The sequence below is a fragment of the Anopheles coluzzii genome, chromosome 2 (genome assembly GCF_943734685.1).
Source record: "Anopheles coluzzii chromosome 2, AcolN3, whole genome shotgun sequence".
Lineage (NCBI taxonomy): Eukaryota > Metazoa > Arthropoda > Insecta > Diptera > Culicidae > Anopheles > Anopheles coluzzii.
Window position 1 is genome coordinate 103,474,244 of NC_064670.1, and position 18,953 is coordinate 103,493,196.

General features: G+C 43.9%; 2 protein-coding genes across 10 annotated transcripts; one reads left to right on the plus strand and one right to left on the minus strand.

Annotated features, from left to right (window-relative positions):
* Positions 1-2,325: 2,325 nt before the first annotated feature.
* On the minus strand, positions 2,326-14,525 carry LOC120949031 (TOM1-like protein 2). Of its 9 annotated transcripts, none has more exons than XM_040365983.2 (9): positions 14,467-14,525; positions 12,489-12,954; positions 6,270-6,721; positions 6,102-6,197; positions 5,843-6,012; positions 5,273-5,779; positions 5,129-5,195; positions 3,511-3,561; positions 2,326-3,175 (listed from the first exon to the last, which is right to left on the minus strand). In XM_040365983.2, exons 2-9 carry the CDS (start codon positions 12,556-12,558, stop codon positions 2,918-2,920), a joined length of 1,671 nt encoding a protein of 556 aa, XP_040221917.2. In that variant the 5' UTR covers positions 12,559-12,954; positions 14,467-14,525; the 3' UTR covers positions 2,326-2,917. The 9 variants fall into 9 exon arrangements, with proteins under 9 accessions (XP_040221917.2, XP_040221914.2, XP_040221913.2 ...); XM_040365980.2 differs by having other exon boundaries at positions 14,378-14,506; XM_040365979.2 differs by having other exon boundaries at positions 14,295-14,506.
* A 1,446-nt stretch (positions 14,526-15,971) lies between these two features.
* On the plus strand, positions 15,972-18,813 carry LOC120953417 (uncharacterized). Its single transcript, XM_040373317.2, has 3 exons — positions 15,972-17,270; positions 17,354-17,823; positions 18,018-18,813. Exons 2-3 carry the CDS (start codon positions 17,362-17,364, stop codon positions 18,333-18,335), a joined length of 780 nt encoding a protein of 259 aa, XP_040229251.2. The 5' UTR covers positions 15,972-17,270; positions 17,354-17,361; the 3' UTR covers positions 18,336-18,813.
* Positions 18,814-18,953: the final 140 nt, after the last annotated feature.

Consider the following 18,953-nt stretch of genomic DNA (forward strand, 5'->3'; position numbering starts at 1 on the left):
TTGAACCAACTCTTAAAGCCACCTCAACATAATCGTTGCTAACCAAAACCATCTAAACTAAACTAAAAACACATTCAAATTAACCAGCAATCAAATCAGGTGAGACAGAAAACCTACCATGCAATAAATGCTTAGCACACACACACCGTAGGACAGGAAGCGCGAACCGACAACTTATAAAAACATAACGCGACGGTAACATGAAACGCGCCTCGCAACTCAGAACGGCTGCAAAACTATTGCGCAACAATAACCAAGGGACAAACAAACAACCGGACATTGACTTTATATTTTGATGAACAAATCTCAAAACAGGAAGGTTAGCAACCACATAATGAAAGTAGGTCAATATTAGTCGTAAACATAAAATAAGTGTAAAAAGACATTGTGTCATCACTGTTTAAGAATACGTTATAAATAAAGCTTATTCGAAACAGTGAGACAGTTCACTAGTTCCAGACACGTAGATCACTCGTGTTTAGTGTTTCTCCCCATTAAGCAGAAGCCGCCGAAGGCTCTGCCCAATTGGTAACCGCGTTTGGTTATCAGCTGTTCAGTCGGTTGACCGATCAGCAATACCCCTTCTACGGAAGAAGTGCAAGTTTGCACCTTAATCGGTTAATACTCCCGCAGCGTTTTAACGCCGCCTGGAATCCGATCCATCGCGCAAGTAAAGTCCCGTAGTTCCACCCGTCCGTTGCATAAGTGTAACTTGACCATCTCTTCCTAACGAAGTGAACGAATGATACAATTCATTCGCAATTAAACCAACTACGGTACGTTCTCGCCTCGATACCCCGCCTCGTTCTGCACTCTTCCTCCACATTCCGCGCATCGGCTTACCGCACACGGTTCTGGTAAGCAAAGTGCGCGCCGAACCTACCACACAATGTTGCGCGCCACAACATCAGTCCAATGCCTAATCGATTCACAGATGAACACCATAAACTACCGGTTTTTCATCTATCCTACCGTTTAACGTACCAATTCCATTCCAAATTTGCCAAAATGATAGGGCTTTAGGGCCACAAATTCACAAAACAACCACTAAACGGGTGCTAAACGACTCAGAAAGGCTTCGTTTAGCAGACGGTGAACGACTGATGCATTTTTAAATCAGCAAAAAAAAACTGATGCTCCTCGTTTGGAGAACTTTATCCTTCCCTTTCTATTATTTTATGGTTTTGCATTGAAGTTATGCATCTCTAGAACTAGAATGGCGATGTGATTGTTTAACTACTTATACTCCAATGATAACTATTTGCTAACAGAAGCAAGTGAGATTTGAGTAATGGTATCTGACCAGACGACCATTCACATAGATTTTTGCTTGGAAAGTTAAAAGGGTATACATGCCATGATTAGTTGAAGCTAGGCAAAACACATTGTAAGAAAAGGACAGCAAAAACACTTCATTTCAACTGAACTCAAAATTTTAACCGAAAAAATCTGATACTCCTACCAAAACCTACCGATAACATTCTGGTGTTCCTACCGAAACCCGCCAAACTATCTGGCCACACTGCTCACGAAAGCCATGTTCCGTTGAAGGTGAGTGTGGTTGAGGGATCCAGAATGCTCACCAGATGGCGCGCGCGCGCTCAAGAGAGCGAGTGAGATTTGAATTTAGGACGCAACGGTTACGCAAATGACTGCAACTTTGAGTTTGTTTGTATGCTTTATTGGACAATATTATGGTTTTTTATCCTGTTGGTTTGTCTTTCTTTTTAGATTTGAAGTGAAAAGATAAATTATAAACGGCCATTCACAACTCTTCTTTGCACGCACAGAAACTGAGAGCTGGTTTAGTTCGTTTGGAAAGCCCTGACCCGAGGTGATTTTGAAATAACATTTCCTTTTGCAACTTTCGCGCTCCATCCATATTAACAATTAATTCGCTTCTTCTTCTTCGTTTTGTGTAAGCCCTATTGGTGGGTAATTTTAATGGTGATCCTTTACATACTGCTCTGCTTTCATCATAGTTCGATGAGCGTTGGTATTTTACGTTCAGAAGCAACAACACGCGTACTTTTTTTTCGTCAAACAAACAACACAGCACATAAAAAAGCTAACAATTACAACATCGAATCGTTTTTTTTTTTTTGTTGGTTGGTTTGTTTTGCACACAACGATTAAAAGGAAATTAAACAAATTATGCAATTTATCGATTCGATCGATGATGACACACCCCAAAATCAGCTTCATTTTTCATTCCCTAACCGATTTACAATTTATCCTTTTTCGAATTTCAAGAGCCCTTTCACAACGTTTCTTTCCCCCTACCAAATGTAAGGTTGGTTGGTATACCTTAATACAATACACAACTAGGGTCACAATTAAATATATTTTCTCCTTCTATTACGATGCTCGCGTCTTTGTTTGTTTGTCTGTGTGTATTTTTTCTGTTTTCGTCCCATAATGATTCCGCGTCCCTCCCAGTTCCGTACGTGGTAGCTAGCAGCAGCACTTTTGCTTTTATATATGTATAATATGGCTCACATTCGCTGTGCCGTGACGGCGATAAAATAATAAAAAAAGGTGCAAATCTAAAAACAAGAACAGAGACGATGCTGCTCCCTCTTTCCTTTTTTTAAATTTTGGGTTTTTTTGGCTTTTCTTTTTACTAAATATTTTCACCAAAACTTTCTATCCCGATCCACCTCCTTACATTCTGCGCTCTCTCTATCTAGCTCTCTGTCTGCATTTCTATTGCCCTATGGGAAACCCCTAAATGTGAAAAAACAAACAAACACTAATACCTCCAAAGGAACGCGCGCGCGACTGGAGCAGAAACTATATTAAACAATAATTACAAAATAAAACCATCAAACGAAACAACTTGCCGGGGCGCCTCCCCGTGCAAACAAACAGTGTGTCCCCGATATCCCCGATCACGATCACCCCGCGCATCTGCTTTTCACAGCGCTAGCAGACCGTCCGTTTCGTCGGACTTTTTCTTGCGATCTTTGGCCGTGGTTGCCGGGCTGCTGGTGGTGGTACTGCTGCTGCTGATCGTCGGTAACGTTTCGGCTACGGCCGCCCGTTCGGCGAGGAACTTTTCGAACTCCTTGCTCGTTAGGCTTTCCTCCGTGCCGGCACCGTGGCCAGCGCCTCCGTCACCGCCGCCCATCGCTCCGGCAGCCGCCAATTGCGCCTCGAGGTTATCAATGTCGTCCTGTTCCCGGGGGGAGAGAGAGAGAGAGCGAGAACGATAGAGAGAGATCATGAAATTGATGGAGTTTATTTAATTAAAGAATGTATTTTTAATTGCAAAAAAACAACACAACATTTAAAAAACACACAAAACAAACAAACAAATATGCTGGCTAAGGAAAGTGTTGAAATCTAAGGCTACTTTGCAATGCATGCATGGCTTCTGCTACACCGGTTACACCATGGTAACGCAACAACGACGACGACTACTGCTACTGCTCCCCACGCACGTGCAAGACAAAAGGTGCTCTAGCCTAGCAAACGGAGCTTCCGCCACATGGCAAGAGTACTACTCACCGGATTTCCTAGCCACTGTTCGATCTCGTCAAATTCCGATTCCCTCGTACCCTGTTGCGATGTTGCCGGGGTGTATTGGACGGGGTTGATAAGAGATGATAAGGTGTATCGTTTTTTGGCGTTGTTGTTGTGTATTTGTTTCGAGTAGTGTGGGTGTGTGTGTAGTAGCAATCACCGGAACCAGGATCGTTTTCCAATTTGTGATGAAAGTACAAACAAACAACACACGGTACACCACCACAGTCGATCACAGCGTGGTAAACCAATTTCAGTAGAAGCGCCCCGATGATCGCATAATTTTGGCAGCAGTTTTGGGTTTTGTTTTACATTTCGATTGTGGGGAGTCGACAAACATTACAGAGTACGTAGAGAAATAAGGATGAAGAGTAATACATACAATACGGGCAATATAAATCAAAATGAAAGAAAAGAAAAAGAAAGAACGACATACACACGATAAGAAGCAGAGAAAAAAGGGGGAGCGGGGGGGGGGGGTGGTAAGAAAAGTGGTTGATAATTCGGAAGTATTGGTTTTGAATCATCGTTCGATAGTACTTTGAGCAGTATTGGAAGTAAGTTTTTCAAATTGGACTACTTTTTCGAATTGGAAATTGGAATTGGAAAGTGAAATTCAAATAAACCGTTCTAAACACTCCGACCAACACAAGCAACAAACCCAGGCAATAGTTGAAAATGAAAGTATTGTACAGAACTAAAGTTTGTTGCAAACAGAACAAACGATTGCAGACGCAATGGAAAGGATAAAGGGTTTCCAAAGGTCACTTTTAAATGTTAACATTGTTTTTCATCACGAGCAAGAAGTTATTCCACATCACACGCATACTTCAATTTTCATCGTATTTTTTTTTTCATTTTCTTCAGCATGATTTTCGACATTTCATGGGTCTATTTCGCTTCAAAATGCATGTTATATTGATTTTGAAAATGTTGAACAATTCTGAGATGCGGCTTCAAGCCCCCTGTGAAAAACGACAGCAATTGGACCGTTGTAGTGTTGAAAATCATGCTGATGAAACTACAAATAATTTCGATGGAAATGGAATGTCAAATCGATGTCGATTACAGGGTTTAACGAGTCAATTTCCAATGTCTACAAAATTTTTCATTGCCTGTGAGATGTTTTTCAACAGCTGTCAAAAATGTTGTATTTGCATCACAAAAATGTTTCAGTTCTTCCACTTGATTTTCAACACGTATCAAGCTGTATTGAGTTGTGTGACAGTTTTTTATGGTGTGTTGAAAATCATGTGTAAGATCTGAAATTGTATTATGATACAAATAAACCATTAGGCCAGCTGTTGAAAAACATCTTGGTGGTGGCGAATAATGATGTGCACATTCGAAAGTGTCTTGGAAAACTCTGTACCATCTTGTATGCGCTGAATAACAATATTTACGATTGAAAGTGATTTGGAAAATCTTGTAAAGAAAAGAAAAACTTATCACAAGAAAATGGAGCTAAGAGAGCAAGAGGATCGTAAAAAAACGACTACTAACAAAACTTGATGACGTCAAACAAGTCACCATTTCGTGAGAAAAGGGGGAGTGCATGTAAGGGGCAGTAGTGTGAGTGAGTGTGCGGTTTTTAGATTCTTACCAGCGCTGCCGTGTTGGCGCCTGCCGGCGCACCCAAAGCATCTAATCGGTGTGAAGGTTCTTTCTCGCTGCAAGAATGGAAGCGTTAAACGGGCACATTAGCATCATTCAGTCCAGCGGTCTCCACCACTACATTGATCATTACCCGGTAGTGTTTCGTGATTGGGCGAACATATCGAACTCGTCCGATACGACGTCCGGTGGAATGTTGCTGCCGGCCGGTGCCCCGGCAGTGGTCGCCCTGTTCGGTGACTTGGCCCCGCCAATCGACGAACCGGACTGGGCCGTTACGCTCGTCAGCTGGGCAAGCTGTGACGAGGCGGTCGCTGTCGAACCGGCCGCCGCCAGGCTAAGCCCTGCTAGCTGCGTGGACACGTTGTGTCCGGCCGCACCACCACCACCACCACCGGTAGCGCCCGGCTCTTCGCTCAGATCGATCAGCGACGGGTCGCGCATTTCAACGGCACCGAGCGCCGCCCCGAGGATGGCGGACGGTGTCGCGCTGGAGGCATTCTTCGGGTCGCGGTTCTTCTCGTACCGGGCGTGCCGCAGGAACAGATTGTTCAGCTCGTCGTTCAACCGGAGCAGCTCCGCGGTCAGCTCGTCGTGCTGCACCTTGCCGATCAGATCGACGATTCGGTTTTGCATTTCCCTGCAATTGAGAGCGGATTATTACGAAGCGGTTGAAGAGCTGTGTGTGTCTGGGACACCGTACCGGCAAGTAGAAGTTAGATCGGTCAGCAGCTTGTAGTCGGCCGCATCTTCCTGACCCGGCTTCAGCTCGGTTAGCATCTCGCCCAGGATGGACATGTTCATTGCCACGATGTCCAGCTCCGACTGCAGCTTGGCGATCTGATCCTGCGACATCGATGACGGTGGAGGCATCTGTGTAGGCAAGAAACACACACACCGAAAATGGATGTTTTAATGTAAAGTGAAAACGGGAATGGTCGACGACTTCGCATCCCACTTACTGCTGGCGATCCTGGCGTTTGTGAAGCATGATGGTGATGTGGTGAAACCGGCAGAGTGTTTGCACTTTCCGTCGCTGGAGCACCGTCAGGGACGCTCTGCAAGATAGTGAGAAGCAGAAAATGGGAGTCTTCAATCTCTTCTCTCACACACACCATTTGATTGCTTACCCTTTGCGGCGTGTAAATCGGTGCGATCGCGTCCAGATCCGTGGCCGGAAACTCGATGCCCTTGTTCTTGAGCTCCTGGTACACCTGCACCACCCCGTTCAGGTCGGGCTGGGAGCGGAACGCATCGGCCCAGATCTGTATCAGACTGAGCACCTTTTCCTGCACGATCGGGGGTGGATCGTTCTTCGGGCCGATCAGTTTCACCAGCTCCTGGATGAACTCTTTGTTCGCGACCAGCACGTGGAACGCTTTGCCACAGTTCTTCACGCACGTTTCCAGCACGGTCAGCGTGTACATGATGACGGTGTAGTTTTTGCCCGCATTCTGCGTCAATCGCTTCCTTATCGCCTTCATCGCGTCCCGGGCACCGTCCGACGATTCGTTGATCATATCACAGATTTCCATGTTGAGTGCCCAGTTTTCCGAGGCGAGACTAGCATCTGTCGCTTGCTCTGTGGGGGAAGAGGAGAAAGAAAGAAGATCGTTCAGATTCATTGTCATCTTGGGCAATAATTTATGATTTTCGTATCAATCACAAACAAAAAGCATTCTCTATACAACATCATCGGCAACCGAAGACTTTCCCACTTCCTTGAGCTTTATGCCGTGTTAACGTCTTACTAACCAAATTATCACCTCATAGCTAAAGGACCATTAAACGCTCCGTCCATTTCGGTCGTATAAACACACACACATAAGAACAGCTGCCAATTTCGCAGTAAACAACATGTTGCCTATTTGCAATCATAACAACATTTCGTGTGGCCATTAGAGGCCTTCGCAGTGAGTCACATACGGTGAGAGCTTGCTAACGAACCATCAACTCCATCGCACTTTGTATTTATGTGTGTTTGTGTGCCCTTCTCCCGACGACTTAATGTCATGCTCGAAGGTAGTTCGACCTGACTAACGTAACTGATAAGCAGCAATCCATTAAAGTTAGTAGCCACCCGCGAACGAAACCCCTCGAACCGGGTGGGAGAGCTTATCGTCACCGTGTGCTCCTGGCCGGTGTGCTTGTTGCCTGTCAGCATTTTGGGTTCTTGGTTCGATGATTGTGACCTGACCTGAGACTCTGAGGGCTGTGACGTAGTGAGAGGAACCGTAGAAAAGCTACAAGAAAAAAACCAAATCCCTCCTGATGAACCACAGACAATTGGACAGTTTCTTCAGCACTGTTCGTGGTATCACAGTAATGTTATTGTGATTCATCATTGTTTACAAAATGCCAGCAGTAGGTTCTGATTAAATGGAAGAAAGTAAACACGACCTTTTTGCTGATGGACGGGCTGCCCTCCCTTGCCAGATAGGCCCATTTCCAAACATTCAATTATTTAATCCTTTAACGAGCAAAAACGCTCATCACTATCAGCGCGGGACCGGGATAAGGTACCGTTGAAGTACTCAAACGTTGAAGAATGATGTTTACCAAACAAACGTTGCTATCACCGTTATTTTCTTTCGCTAATTGAACGTTTTCGAACGCGAATCTGAGCGCATGCACGCTCAACACATCCGTGTGATGAGTTCAGACACCAAAAGTTTGAAAAAAGACAATTTCTTGCTTAAAATCAAATGAAATATCAGGAACTACCAGCACTGATGTTGTATATCATAGTAGCTGTTGGAAACTGTTATAAGGTTCCAACGGACTGTCAGCCAAGGCGATGTTTTGTGCGCGCGAAAAGAGATAAAAAGGCAAGGAAACCACGTAAACAGAGCAATACCAAGAAAATATCCAAGAGTGAATAAGCGATAAAAGAGAATAAAAGAAAACTAATTTTTTGGTGCACCTGTAGTGCCAACCTAATAAATTAATTTTGTTCAATTTTTCCGAGTTAGAACGGCAGCTTCTAACAGTAGCCATATGAATGGATGCTAGCATGTAACATAATCATAGTAGACACTGCGTTAAACCGGAGCTGATTCAAGGGAATCAAGTGTTTTATTAACAGTGAACATAAGTGCTCCAATACAACAGTTTAGAGGAACCAAAAACCTATGATTCTCTTCAAACTTTTCTCCAAGTTTACAGATTCACTCTAATTCAGCTATTGATGCGCAGAAACATACGGACAACGTTAAGAAGCCTGAACCTGTAATTCGATCAATTAAAGTTGCCCAGAATTAACAATTTCATCGGAAACATGGTGGCGACACGGTGAAATTTCCATGCAGAAGACAAATTATTGAAGTAGTCCGGAAGGTAACGTCTAATCTTCTTCTGGAAGTATGGCACGGAAGGCGTAAATTGATTCGTGGAATCGAGGCCAACATCGTGGATGAATTTGGACTGCCCTACCCTTCAGACTAGGTTGAATGAAAGTAGAGGAACCAAAAGTGCCAGTTCCGGATTCTACAATACCTCAGGAAGCTATTGAACAAGCTGCAGTTACTGATATTTCTGGAAACATCAAGAATGAAGTGGAACATGGTTCAGACGAAGAAAATCAATCTTTCGCGGAATGTGTAGACGAACCAATACACCAGGAACCGATACATCAGCATTCTTTCGAACGGCATAGACAAATCTGAATGCCTTCCAGATATGAACCGTATTTCGTATTCTGGAAAGAAGAAGTGAGGAATGTTGTATTTCATAGTAGCCATATGAATTGAAGCTAGCATGTAACACAAGCCTAGAAGACATTGGGTAAAATCATATCGCTATAAAAGCAGTGCGAGAAGCTCTTATGCTCGTATTAACCGACGTGCGTACAACAATCCCGAGTCGTCGCGCATGGTAGATCCATCAACCATTGGACGCAACCTCATAGCGATTTTCACCTACTTTGCTGGTAAAACATTAGCAACGATTCAACCCAGTAGACCCCCAGTCCCAGTAGGCATTGAAGCATGAAATGGCGTGTGCAGGTGGTAAGACCATCATCATCGCATCGTTTCAGTGCATCTACAACAAAATTATTCTGTTGTTCCAAACGAATTCCACGCTTAAGAATGATGATTTAGCGCGTTAAAGAAAAGCCGTTATTAACAGGGGAAACCCCAGCTTCATTTTCATGCAGGTAATGAAGAAAATTCCAATTCCTCGCTGTTTACCAAAAACAAAGCTGAAAGAACATGTAATCGATCAGTGGGGGAGTTTCTACGTTTTTTGTTGTCACTTAATTTTCACGCCAATTCCCATTCCAATCTTTTTTTCATCGTGATTTGTTTTATGTTCGATCCTACCACCTTCCCGCTGGACGAAATGGCAGGCTCCAGTCAAGCACAATGGCACAATTATAAAGCATTAGCACCAACATTATTATGCCCTTGATGTCCTTCGCTTTACAGGACAAGCAAGCAAGCCCTCTCTCCTCCTGCGGTAATTGTGCGTTGTTTGTCTGTAGAACTAGCGACGAGGAAATGCAAACAACAACAATAATAACAGCAATAACAACATTCAAATGAGCCCACAATGACACGCACGGCGCGCAACGTCTTCTTGCCACGTCTTGACGAAAGCAGGGAACGGAACGGAACGGAACGGGCAACGTAATAATTGAGGCGGTCGCGGTCGGTTCGGTCGGTCGGTTGTCGCCTGGTGAATAATTATTATGTAAATCATTTCCTTTGCTTCTCTACGGTACAGTGGAGCATCAGCAGGTGGAGTAGGAGGGAGCGTTTGGTGACCAAACTCGCATAACGCACCGTTGTGCGCCGGAGGAAATCGTGGAAATGGTACGACACTGGCAGCACACAACTGTTGATGGTGGCCACTGACGGGTTTGGGGAACTCCCTTTTCCAGTACAGTGTTGGCGGTAGGTTTATGGTTTAAGTATGATAATAATGTTTCATTTTTGTAATGACATTAAATACATGTGTCTTTGTAATGTCTTATTTTGTTAGGATTTTAAATTACGAAACATAATAATTAATTTATTTTAATTTCATAAGAATTATGTCTCTTCTTTGCTTCTATGACCTTTTAGCTTCACAATTATGCCCATAGCTACACTACACGAGTCATAATGCGTTTCACGCATCATTGCATTGTATTCCCGCGCACGGGACACAAACCCCCACACGTCCATGGGGTCATTTCCCCCCACCTTCAAATTGGGTTGAGAAAACCTTTAACCGCTGTATGTATCCTAACCGAACCGAACGAACCAATATCCAGCCACGGTTTGCGATGGCAAGGAGGTGCGTCGTGCAGTGGTCGGTTTCATTTCGGTATGGCTTCTTCCTTCGGTGCGGTGAATAAACATTTACACGCGCGTACAGTCTCCCCCCACTCTCCTCAAACCAACCGGCCGAACCGGCGAAGGGCTGACACGTCGTCTCCTGTGCGTTAATTCGTGGAACTAAAGCTTCTCCTCCGCGTTGTTGGTCTGTATCAGGTGGGATGGGTTTCCGGCCGTGAAGGGCGAATGCACCTCGAGCTGTTTTCCGCTCGCTCGTGCGCGTGTTGGTGCGCGTACAACATCGGCAATTGTTTGGTACACTGGTGGATGCACGTTACAACCACCGCCAACGCGGTCTGGAGTCTCTCTGAGCGGTTGTTATTGGTGGTGTATCATTTTTTTTAAATTTGTTGTTGCGCACTATAGATTCCACCTGGGAGATCGCACGTCCTATCCGCTCACGCCCCCGGCTTAATGCTTCCAATTGGCCGTCTGTGAGTCACCGCGGATTTGACATATCCGGAGCGCGCTTGTACCAGCATTAGTATGTAACAACACATATTAATACTACACCGATTTTTAAGGTATTTTAAGTTGCTTAAAATAACGCCAATAATGCTGCATTCACAGTGCAGCATTCAGTGGCGTAACAACATCGCCCGCCCGTCCCGTCCCCCCGAAAAAAAGGGTATTAAAGCATCGCATCAAATCAGTGGAAAATTGTAAATCATCTCTTCACGCTTAAGCGTAATTGCGCAACAGAGATTTATGTAAGGGAGTGTGCGTCGTAGGGCACGCTTGACTGTAACGGCCCCAACACTCATGCCGTATGCATGCCAATAATTGCGTCTAACTTTTTTGTTGGTATTATTTCATTTTGACTATTATCTTGCCTAACGATCGCTAACGCCTCTCAGTAAGCAGCGAACGTACCGAAACCTTGAGCTGCTGAAACTCAGCTAGAATGCAATCAAGCTCACTTATCAAACATCAGTAAGCGATCAAAAGTGCTGCCCGTTGCGTTAAAAAATGTGTTAAACAAAAAGACGCCGTTCGGGAAGAGTTTAAGATCAAAATGAAACATCCGTTCAGCGGAACCCTTCGCTTCATAAATGGGCCGTTCTAGTGATTGATGCAAGCAATGTTCCGTTGGCAACAATTTAAAACCGCAAACACACGTCATAAAGGTTCAATTTTGTTTTTTTTTCTTTTCTTCTTTGCTGGATACTAAACAGGGCGCAACGTTTGCAGCTTGTGTTGCCAATTCCGCATCCAGCAAAAGAAACTCACTTGCAAGGCTTCGTGTTGTGGCAGTATCAGAAAGTATTCCCTCAAACCGCAGAAAGACCTTCTTGAAGAATGGAATAAAAGCTCCCCGCATGGAAGCTCCAACGCAACAAAGAAAGGTGAGAATGGAGCGTGTTGCTACATTACATTTGCCTTCTTTTACTTGAGTTGTTTCTTCCGACACAGTTTCTTCGTGTTGCTGTGTTTACTTTAAAAAGGTATTGCCGTGGTACGCGCGCGGTTCTTTGTGTCTGCTTCTTATCATTATCTTGTCCAGTGGACGTACTCAAACACATACACACGTCACCGTGCAGCTTATCTGTCTTACTGTTCAAGCGATATTAGCGTGATAGCGCCACTTATCCACCTTGGCCGTATTTTTTTATGTGCTATGGAAGCGACCGTACCCGTCAGCGGGGAAAAACTCACACGAATCTCATCATTGCACCGGTCAAACAGATGGACCGGCTCAAAGATTTCCATTCCCATTCGCTTTCGTAACGTGCTTTTCGTGCTGGGTGGTGGGGAAAGTGTCCATGGGCACACGGGGCCGGTTGGACTTTCACCTCCAAGGCCGGATTGCGTCTGCGGACGCGCGCGCGTAATCTTTGGGCTTTTCAAGCATGACGATGCCATTAATGCCGCACCGAAGGGATTTTAGTCATACTTTCTTCATTTTTGTCACACATTCAGTAAAGGGTTTCTGGGTGTTTCACACACTCTTGAACAAAAAAAATCCTAAAATTGTAAACCAGAAAGCTTAATCAAAAACAACCCAAAAAAAAAACTAAAATTACTCACCAACTTTCTGTCCAACGGGCGTCGAGAACGGGTTGCCCCCGAGGGCCCCAACGTTGAAGAATGATGTCATTTTCGATGCCGACGTCCCTGTGACCCCCCTGGAAAAGTGGTCGCACTATTCAAGCACACAACGTACGGCTCGCTCACAATGTCACACAGAACAGGGAATTAATTTCCACCAGGTGTGGGTGTGTGTCTAGTGTCCAGGTGGGTCCTCCCACGTCCTCTTGCCCTTTGCAGCAAAGGGAGGAAAAACAGCTCACACAATTGTACTGCCACAAGCACACATACACACGCACACAAACACAGGCACAAGGAATTACTGCTCTTTTCTGTTTCTTCTTCCTTTACACTTGTGTGTACCGGTAGTTTTGTTCCGGTTTTCACCCCGGGAACACAAATCGATAAATGCGAACACACGTTCTTCGGGGTAAGCGCTCCCGGGCTCGGACACGGTTCCGGTCACCTGCAACGGCACCAAGAGAGTGAGGGTGAAAAAAAGCGATCAATATGATGCATTCAGCATTCACACCCACATGGACAAACAGATACAAATACACACACACACACAGGCACATACGAAGGGAAAACACACAAAAAAGGGAACAATCTCCGCATTAGCTAAAGTGCATTCGACAGTGGTTCGAGATCATAGTCGGCCGGCAATGGTCCATTTTGGACTGGTGTCGAGGTGTGTGGAGGTGTGTGTGTGTGTTGCCCACAGTGCGTTTAAAGCGCTGGCAATTGTTTTATGCGGAGTGATTTATGGTTTACTTGGATTGCTTTTGCCGGACGAACGGAAGGGGATGCTGTCGGATCAATTGGGGACTCTAATTTTGAACAGTTTTCCACACAACACACACACAGATTCAATGCACCACACACTCGTTTGCCACCCTATGGTGCACACATTTTCCTGTGTAGATGCGGAAAAAGCTGCGCAGATTAAACAAAAAAAGGGCCTACGTGTGGGTGTTTCTTTTTTTTTCAGATACACAGCGAAGGGTTAATGCTGGCAATGATTCTCCAAATCCACTGCGTTACCGAATGCAGAGCGCTTCCTCACAACGTTGCACCGCTCGGCAAAAGGAACAACCAAAATCCAACCAGTTCTTCTAATTTCGTCCCACAAAAACAACACAACTGTCAATTGAATGCGTACAAATTTGACAGAGAGAGAGAGCGCGCACGCACACAGCCACAGAAACGAGCGCGGTATGGTGACGTTGATGATGGTGAATGGTGATGGTTGTGTAGAATGCGCGAGCTGATGCCCGATGATGTTATGATGAATCACGCCTATGGCTAACTGAACAAAACTGCGCACAGCGACGGTGCATCTGGTGCAAAACTGGAGCCACAACAAAACCCACTCAACTATGCACAATCATCATCCATACGGAGGGACACACACACAACCACACACAGATGCACGTAAGTAAACATGCAATCACACACAGCCGTCCTCCCACACAATGTGTGTGTGTGTGTGTGTGAGAGAGAGGGAGACAGAGAGACACGGCAAAGAAAGTAGGGAGCTGTCTGCACATATGCAACGGCGTCGTCACGTTCCGGGAAAAGGGGGTTTACTTTTTACCCAGAAGAACTATTTCTTTGCATCGTTCGGGTGAACTTCCATGGAATTACGTGCTTTTTCGGAATGGACTTGGGCTGGTGTAAAACACTTATCAGCACAGCACTTTTCCCCCGGCATTTCAGGTTATACGCAGAGACAGCGACTAAATATTCACCCATTCATCACGCACTAACTACGCAATAGATTGATACTCCCAAAACTTTCTTCACCTTTGCCGAGTTGGATACTGGATTCAGAAACTGTAAAGAGTCGTATGAACTATCATGGGGTATAAAACGAAAAACAAACAAACGTTTTATGGACTGCTCCAACTGTAATCGCTTCACACAAACACACACACACACACACACACACTCGCGCTGGGAGCGTTCCTGGCGTCACCTTTGCACGATGAAAACTGTAGCAAAACTCGCACGACTCACCGTCCCTGCTGGTGTGTTTTTTTCTCTTTTCTGCAGCAAAATTAGAAAACATCATCATCATTTGACAAAAATGTCAATTGCGCGAGCAGAGTGACCAGAAATACCGACTTATCTGTACAGTAGAACGTCGATTATCCGGGGGCGGATTAACCGGCGGGCGGCTTAACCGTGCGCATAAATGTGACAACTGTTCAAACGTACGACGAACATTTACAGCGATAGTCAAGTGGGCAACCAGTTTTTTGTGCAGCTCTGTAGTGTATAGTGGTGTTTTCGAAATTCATTTTTGTTCATTAACAGTTGTTCAACCTATAGTTATTTATTACAATAATATTCTACTAACGATTAACCGATTGATTCAAAGTGAATAAATTATAAAACTAGTGATTTTTTTAAATTTTTGTATGATTTTGTCATTTCTTGGATCATTATCCGTGCAAATCGATTAACCGGCAACAGTCCGGTCCCGAGCTGCCCGAATAATCGACGTTCTACTGTATTCCTACCGACTTTTTGATATGCCTACTGACTCACCGATGAGCCCCCTAAAACTACCGATTTTTTATTTATCCTACCGAAAATCACAGATTTTTTCGTAATACTGACCAAAAAGTCATGTAATCATTTCCCAAATCACTTAATGTATTAAACTCCATATGGAAATCACTAGCAACCAGAACAAGAAGTTCAGCAGAGACAACCAAGGCCCGTGTCTGTACTTCATGAGATGCGATGATATCGGACGCGCTGGTAAAATTTTATATGGTATTTGAAAGATACTGTAAGACGTGCGATTTTTTAATACGATGGAATCAATTCAAGAGTCAATTATGCAGGATTTGTAGAAAAAATCTCTAATTTATGTTTTGTTATCGTAACAGTTACCAATTCTTCCAAATAATCGACATAGCTGCTGACAGCACATTCGATTTAGCAATGTCCTAAGCGGCCGCGTGGAGCCCCAAAAAAAGGGAGTCCCCAATGCTCAGAAGCAAATGTGCATCTCAATCATTCGTTGGGTTAGAATCCCTAGTACCATTTTTAGATCGACACTTCAGAAAGGCCTCATGGGACTGCCTGAACCAAATCTAAACTATCTTCTTTAAATAGATAAATAATGTATTTTTTTCGTGCTACAGAACTTTCGTTGGGAAAGTTAGTTAGGTTAGCTACCCCCCCCCACCCCCTCCCCCCGTTCAACACTTCTAAACCTACCGATAAAATTTGGGTGCGCCTACCGAAAACCGCCAAAATAATCTGGCCACACTGGCTGGATCTGATGTTTTGAAACATCGCCAAATTTTACTAAACAATGCACTTGCGCGTTGGTGAAACTGCACTTGAACAGATTAGTTGAATTGCACTTTCTGAAATATTTCCCACTTAGTTTTTTTTTAAATACTCCAATTTTAAACTACTTCTTGGAATGATAATTCTACCCAAAACCAAAACCACTTTACAAAGAGTCCCAAGCGAAATTTTTCGGGGATAATGAACATAAACTCATGCCATCTCTTTCTATACATCAGCTCTACTCTCTCACACGCATCGATGAACTTTTACACATCTCTTTGTTCATTGTGCTATATTTGAAGGGTTTAAAACTGATAGATAACGATTCATGTTCATGAACTAGTAGTGGTCAAATGGTAATGGTGTAATGTTTGCACCATGGTCGACATGAGTTCAATTCCATTTTTATTGTTTTCATCGATGATTTAAAGTTTTGATTTCTTTTTAAAACATGCAGCTCCAGTAACTTCAGACCCCTTTACTCATTGTTAGAAATGCGTGTTTAACACTTTGACCGCCAGCCTGACGTCACAGTTTTTGAGTGAGCACGTAGCGCATGGCAAGAGAGCGATGAGAGCGACAGTTGATCGTGCGATTGTTATCACTCTTTTGTTTCATTGCGATAAGCGGCGTAGCACATGTCGTTCTCGTTCTCTCTTTCCTACCCCATTCGTTCTCAAGAGAATCACTGAGCGTCAAATGCAAAGCTGAACGGTGAGCAAAACCGTCATGCGAATTTATATGACACGGCACTTAAAGTGTTAATAGTCAATCTTTTATTTTTATTGTTTTATTTATTTCTTTTAATTCATTTAGTATCAGTACCCCTTCATACAACAAAACAAGCAAATAGCACGATCATGAATAATGATATGGTGGCGCAACTGGCAAAGTGATTCGAAGTAGAAATAGCGATGTGGTTGGTAGCATCAAGAATGAAGCATGAGCATGAATTGGAATATGAGGGAAGGGAATGAATCCGAATGTTCATTTCTATTTTTAGCTCTTTTTTGCATGGGTTCATCCTTCACGTGTGTTCACTATCTCCGAAAATGATCTGTATTTCGCTGGTCTTTTCGGGGATAATTCGTTAACGAATTATCCCCGAAAAGACCAGCGAAAACCAGCGTGGTCGGGAGCTTGGGGTGTGTGGTTGGTGGTCCCGCCGGCTACTGCAACTTGTGGCCATCGCTCATCTCACGCACACATATGCACACATCTGTCATTTGAAAAGCCGCACACAATCGTGTGTTGTGCAAAAAACCGTTCGCGCACAAACAGTTCGCACATGTTTGCAAGCCGTGCAGCAAAGGGTTTCTGATGGTGATCCGCAGTGTTTGGTCAGCTTTTTAATGTGTTTTTGCTTAATCGCTTTTGTTTGTGTAATGTTTTGTCGGTATATTTTTTATGCATTGTTACAAATGAAATGTATAATCCTGCGTTACTAGTGTAAAACATTGCTAATTCCCGGTAAGAACGCTCGGATATCGTCCTACAAGGCGTGTGTATGTGCGTTAGTACGTTAACCTTCTAAAGTGATCCTTTTGTTCTAGAAAGCAAGATGGAGGTGACGAAACAGAACGCTTCCGACAACAAGACCACGGAAGCATTGTGGAAACTAATACTCGCTCCATACGGTTGGAACGAGCAAATGAATGAGGCTGCAAGAGAATTTTTAAAAAATTATCCAGACTTCATTCCGATGTTAATCGGTCAATCGCCTTACAAAATTGATCTGAGGTCGCTTATCATGGAAGCCCGCGCGAACAAGTGGCACAATACGACGTTAGATGAAATTCGTGAAGATTTTGAAGCAAACGGGACTACCTGCGAGCTGGAGGAGGAAGTGTACCTGCAGCCAAAGCACGCGCCGGAAATGGACGGAAGCGAACTGATGGAAGCTGTGGATGTTGCAGCAGAGCTGAAGAATATGGTGCTGCAGGACATCTCTAATCAACCGAAACAACAATCAACAACCCGTCCACTACGAAAATGCAGGAACAAAAGTACCTGCGAGCTGGATGTAAGCCAACCCTTCGTATAGCAGTCTGTCTATGTGTACCATGTGTGTCTCTGTTTCATCTGTCTCGTAGTTAATAGAAGTGCACTGTAGAACAGATGCTAAGTAGAATTGAAAATTCTATGTTTAAATGATAACGCACCTAAACTAATACGCGAACGATCTGTATCCCCCTTTTCCCCCTCCCGATATACTAGCACTGTGTGTTCTGTTTCAACAATAAGGCGGACCGGGAGGTATACGAGAGCCATCGATGCAAGGATGAGGCCGGCAACGTAACCTGTCCGGTGTTGCAAACATTCGTATGCATGCGCTGCAAAGCAACCGGTACGAAAGCACACACCGCCAAATATTGTCCGTTGAAGCCGGTTATCACGCCGGAGGATTGTCTGGCAATGGAGCTACGGCGGCATAAGATACACCGTAAGGGTGTATGTACTGCGAGCGAGATCAATCTCTCGGTTGGTTCAAGCAGTGCCATAGTTCATAGTAAGAAGCGGCTAGTCCGTTTGTAGGACAGAGTCGTTCGTTCATTCCTTTTTTATTACTTTACAACACATCCAAAGCTCTGTGAGCTTCAAGCAACAGGTAGTAGCTGACATCGGAACTGGTGGGCAAGAAAGGCTTTCAGCAAATATGTTTCAGGCTGCTCGGAGAATGTTGAAGATATATTTATTTAGGAAAAGTGGAACTTTATGCAGGATGAATAATTTTGCCATCGAATCAAATAGCGTAAGTAGGTAGAGTGAAAAATTGATCTTAAAAGGATGATTTCCACGTTCGAACATTACACATTAAGGATGGTATCCATACATACGAATGCGGTTTAAATTCAGTATTTACCTTGAAGCAGATGTTCGTATCATTTCCTCCTTAGCATCTTTATGTCTAAACTTCTTTCAATGACAACATTTATCGATTTTTTGATACAACGAATCATTTTCTATGAATCAATCACTTGATGCCTTGATTAAATAAATTGCGCAGAAATATTTAACAACAATCGATTCTAAATGTGTTGTTAGAAGATACAACCAAAAAACCTTTAATATCTTGGAGCGAATCTTCAAAGATATTGTTTAGCCTCTCTCTTCGGCTAAAATGAACACTAATTACAGTTCAAATGGAGAGCA